The sequence below is a fragment of the Henckelia pumila genome, chromosome 4 (genome assembly GCF_033568475.1).
Source record: "Henckelia pumila isolate YLH828 chromosome 4, ASM3356847v2, whole genome shotgun sequence".
NCBI classification, from domain to species: Eukaryota; Viridiplantae; Streptophyta; class Magnoliopsida; order Lamiales; family Gesneriaceae; genus Henckelia; species Henckelia pumila.
In genome coordinates this window covers 131,275,631-131,279,217 of record NC_133123.1, presented here as the reverse complement: position 1 = coordinate 131,279,217, position 3,587 = coordinate 131,275,631, and the positions used below count along the sequence as shown (strand labels likewise).

Here is a 3,587-nt window from a genome sequence, read left to right as displayed (position 1 = left end):
CAATCCTGCACCTACACCTACCCCGTCGAAATAGGGTATCCAGATACACAGAAAATATTGGACGTGAGCTCTAAGCTCAATACAAAAGCACGGATAAACATACAAATATGATGCATGCAAATGACAGGGTATCCATATCTGGGATAACTGTATACGAACTACTCAGACTGGCGCCTGGGATATAAGCTCGTCACATCGGGGTAGCTAACCACTGTGTGCGACCACTCATTCTCGAATCACGGATGCGGACCATGGAGTCCTTCAGGTATCAGTACCTAGGGGTACTCGATATCAAACGTCCTAACAAGGCTGAGCAACCCTAACTGGCTCATCTCGAAAGATATACAGATGTACAGGCACAAGATGATATGCACATGCCGCATAACAATAATAACATGCAAACACATAAATGCAACATATAAGCATGCATATCTGCTGGCAATCTCTGTCAGTACTTACGTACCTTTCTAAGGCAGTCCTAGTAGTCCCACTCTAGGTTCCAAGCCTATCATCAAGTCTACAATGCAAATACCCATGCATCATTCAATAAGCTCTAAAAGCCTTAAATAAGCTATTGCATACTCCTAAATAATTTAAGGAGACCATATCTATACCTGCGTCTGTTGTCAGCCCACTGATGGCGACTATCTTGCAACTAGGGCACTCCCCTGCTGCAAATCTACAGCCTCGAACACGGCTCTACAACACGAGCACTGCTCCGCTACTATGTCAGACACTGTCTGACTATACTAAAACAAATATCCTACTCCAACTCTAGAATAAGAGTACCCAAAGCCTTAAAATAGGACCACGAGGGCGAAGGAGAGAATTTGGAATTGACAAGAAATGAATGCCTCGGACCTTATATTTATAGGCATCGATCGGAACCTCCGATCCTCGATCGGAACTTCCGATCCTGCCATCGGAGCTTCCGAACATCCTTATCTGCCACATGTCAAAATCTCACTGGTTGACTTTGGATAGGGGTGATCGGAGCTTCCGATCCTGTTCGGAGCTTCCGATCAACCACACGTCATGGATGACGTAATTCGATCAGAGCTTCCGATCGTTCGTCGGAGCTTCCGATCACCTTCGGAGCATCCGATCCTAACTTTGGAGCTTCCGATCTGTCTGACCCTCCGGACCATTTCTGATCATTTTGGGTCTATTTTCGGGCTTCTTTAATCCATTTAGAAGTCTCCTTAATCACGTTTTTTTAAATCTATCATGATCACACGATAATTACTCATTATCATTAATTCTGGATATGGGCCACTACAATACCGGATGTGGTTCTCATCTATGCAATGATTTGAAGGTGATGAAAAGAAGCAAGAAACTTAGAGAAGGTGAGACCTTTCTAAGACTTGGAAATGGAGCAAGGGTTGCTGCCAAGGCCAAAGGAGATATTATTTTAATATTAAACAATGATTTTAAGTTGCTTTTGAGAGATGTTTTGTATGTTCCTGATTTGGTTAAAAACATTATTTATATTTCTATGCTTGATAGAGATGGTTATTCTTATATTTTTGCAAAAGGTGTTTGCACTATATATAAGAATGAATGTTTGATTGGAACTGGTGAATTACAAAATGATCTCTATAACTTAAAATTAAAAGATATTCCATTAAACAATGTCCAAACAATAACAACAAATAAAAGAAGACAAGATAGTCAAAACCCTGCACATATATGGCACGCTAGACTAGGTCATATTTCTCAAAGAAGGATGCACAAGTTAGTGGGAGAGGGCATGTTCGACATGTCAGATATAAACTCTCTACCTACTTGTGAATCTTGTCTGAAAGGAAAAATGACCAAGACTCCCTTTAATGGGAATGTAGAACGTGCACATGGTCTTTTGGATTTGATCCACACAGACATATGTGGCCCGCTAAATGTTAGCACTAAATATGGGCAGTCCTACTTCATTACCTTTACTGATGATTTTTCGAGGTATGGGTATGTGTATTTGATGAAATACAAGTCTGAAGCATTTGAAAAGTTCAAAGAATTCAGATGTGAAGTAGAGAAACAATTTGGTAAAATTATTAAAACACTCCGATCTGATCGAGGTGGAGAATACTTGAATACTGAATTTTTGGACTATCTTAAAAAGAATGGGATTCTCTCACAGTGGACTCCACCAGGAACACCACAATTGAATGGTGTTTCTGAACGTCGAAATCGAACTTTGATGGACATGGTTCGATCTATGATGGGATTCACGGAATTGCCTAGATCGTTTTGGGGATTTGCGCTTGAAACTGCGGCAATGTTGTTGAATAATGTCCATACAAAGGCAGTGGATAAAACACCATATGAGATATGGATGGAAAAGTTCCCAAATATTCTTATCTGAGAATATGGGGATGTCCTGCTTACGTGAAGCAGACAGTGGGAGACAAATTGGATAGTAGATCCATTTTGTGCTACTTCGTGGGATATCCAAAGAACTCTGTTGGATATTATTTCTATCATCCAAAAGAAACAAATGTGTTTGTTTCTAGAAATGCCACCTTCTTGGAGAAGGAGTTTCTATTAGATAGAAAAGGAAAAATGATAGAACTCGAGGAAATTCGAGATACGACCACGACTGTAGAAGTTGAACCCAATCTCCAACAGCCAGTAGTTGAGTCACACGTACCTAGAAGATCTGAAAGAATAATCAGGCCGCTTGCAAGATATACGCTTCTTCATGAACAAGGCCATGATGAGCCTAGTGATGGATGTGATTCACGAAACTTCAAAGAAGCAATATCTTATGCTGAATCATCTAAATGGCTTGAAGCTATGCAGTCCGAAATGGACTCCATGTATTCGAACCAAGTATGGACTTTAGTAGATCCACCTGAGGAAATTGTTCCCATAGGATGCAAATGGATTTACAAGAGAAAACTTGGGGCGGATGGGAAGGTATTGACCTTCAAAGCAAGACTAGTGGCAAAAGGCTATACTCAAAGACAAGGAGTTGACTATGAGGAAACCTTTCCACCAGTCGCTATGTTCAAGTCAATTAGAATATTGCTAGCATAGCTGCATGGTATGACTATGAAATATGGCAGATGGATGTGAAAAACAGCATTCCTCAATGGAGACATTAAAGAAGAAATCTATATGTCTCAACCTGAGTGTTTCACATCAGTGGAAAGTGAGCATAAGGTATGCAAACTTCAGAGATCGATCTACGGTCTCAAGCAGGCATCTAGGAGTTGGAATCTCAGATTTGATAACACTATCAAAGAGTTTGGTTTTGTTAAAAATCCTGAGGAACCATGTGTGTGTGTACAAGAAAGTTAGTGGGAATGCAGTGAAATTCCTAGTACTTTACGTTGATGATATCCTCCTCATTGGGAATGATATAAGATTATTGCAATCAACTAAAGTATGGTTAGCAAGTAAATTCTCCATGAAAGACATGGGTGAAGCATCTTATATATTTGGAATACAAATCTATAGAGATAGATCAAAGAAGATGTTGGGGCTCACCCAAGTCACGTATATTGATACCATACTTAAAAGATTCTCTATGGAAGAGTCCAAGAGAGGATACTTACCAATTTGTCATGGTGTTACTCTATCTAAAT

At 40.0% G+C, this 3,587-nt stretch overlaps 1 protein-coding gene across 1 annotated transcript; it reads left to right on the top strand.

Annotated features, from left to right (window-relative positions):
• The first annotated feature begins 2,559 nt into the window (after positions 1–2,559).
• LOC140861758 (uncharacterized mitochondrial protein AtMg00820-like) lies at positions 2,560–3,036 on the top strand. The gene has a single exon (XM_073264773.1). The coding sequence runs from the start codon at positions 2,560–2,562 to the stop codon at positions 3,034–3,036; it is 477 nt and encodes a 158-aa protein (XP_073120874.1).
• The last annotated feature ends 551 nt before the right edge of the window (positions 3,037–3,587 follow it).

Bases quoted from the DNA above. Each gene is read 5' to 3' on its own strand.
- LOC140861758 (XM_073264773.1), top strand. From the start codon at position 2,560: ATGATAGAACTCGAGGAAATTCGAGATACGACCACGACTGTAGAAGTT.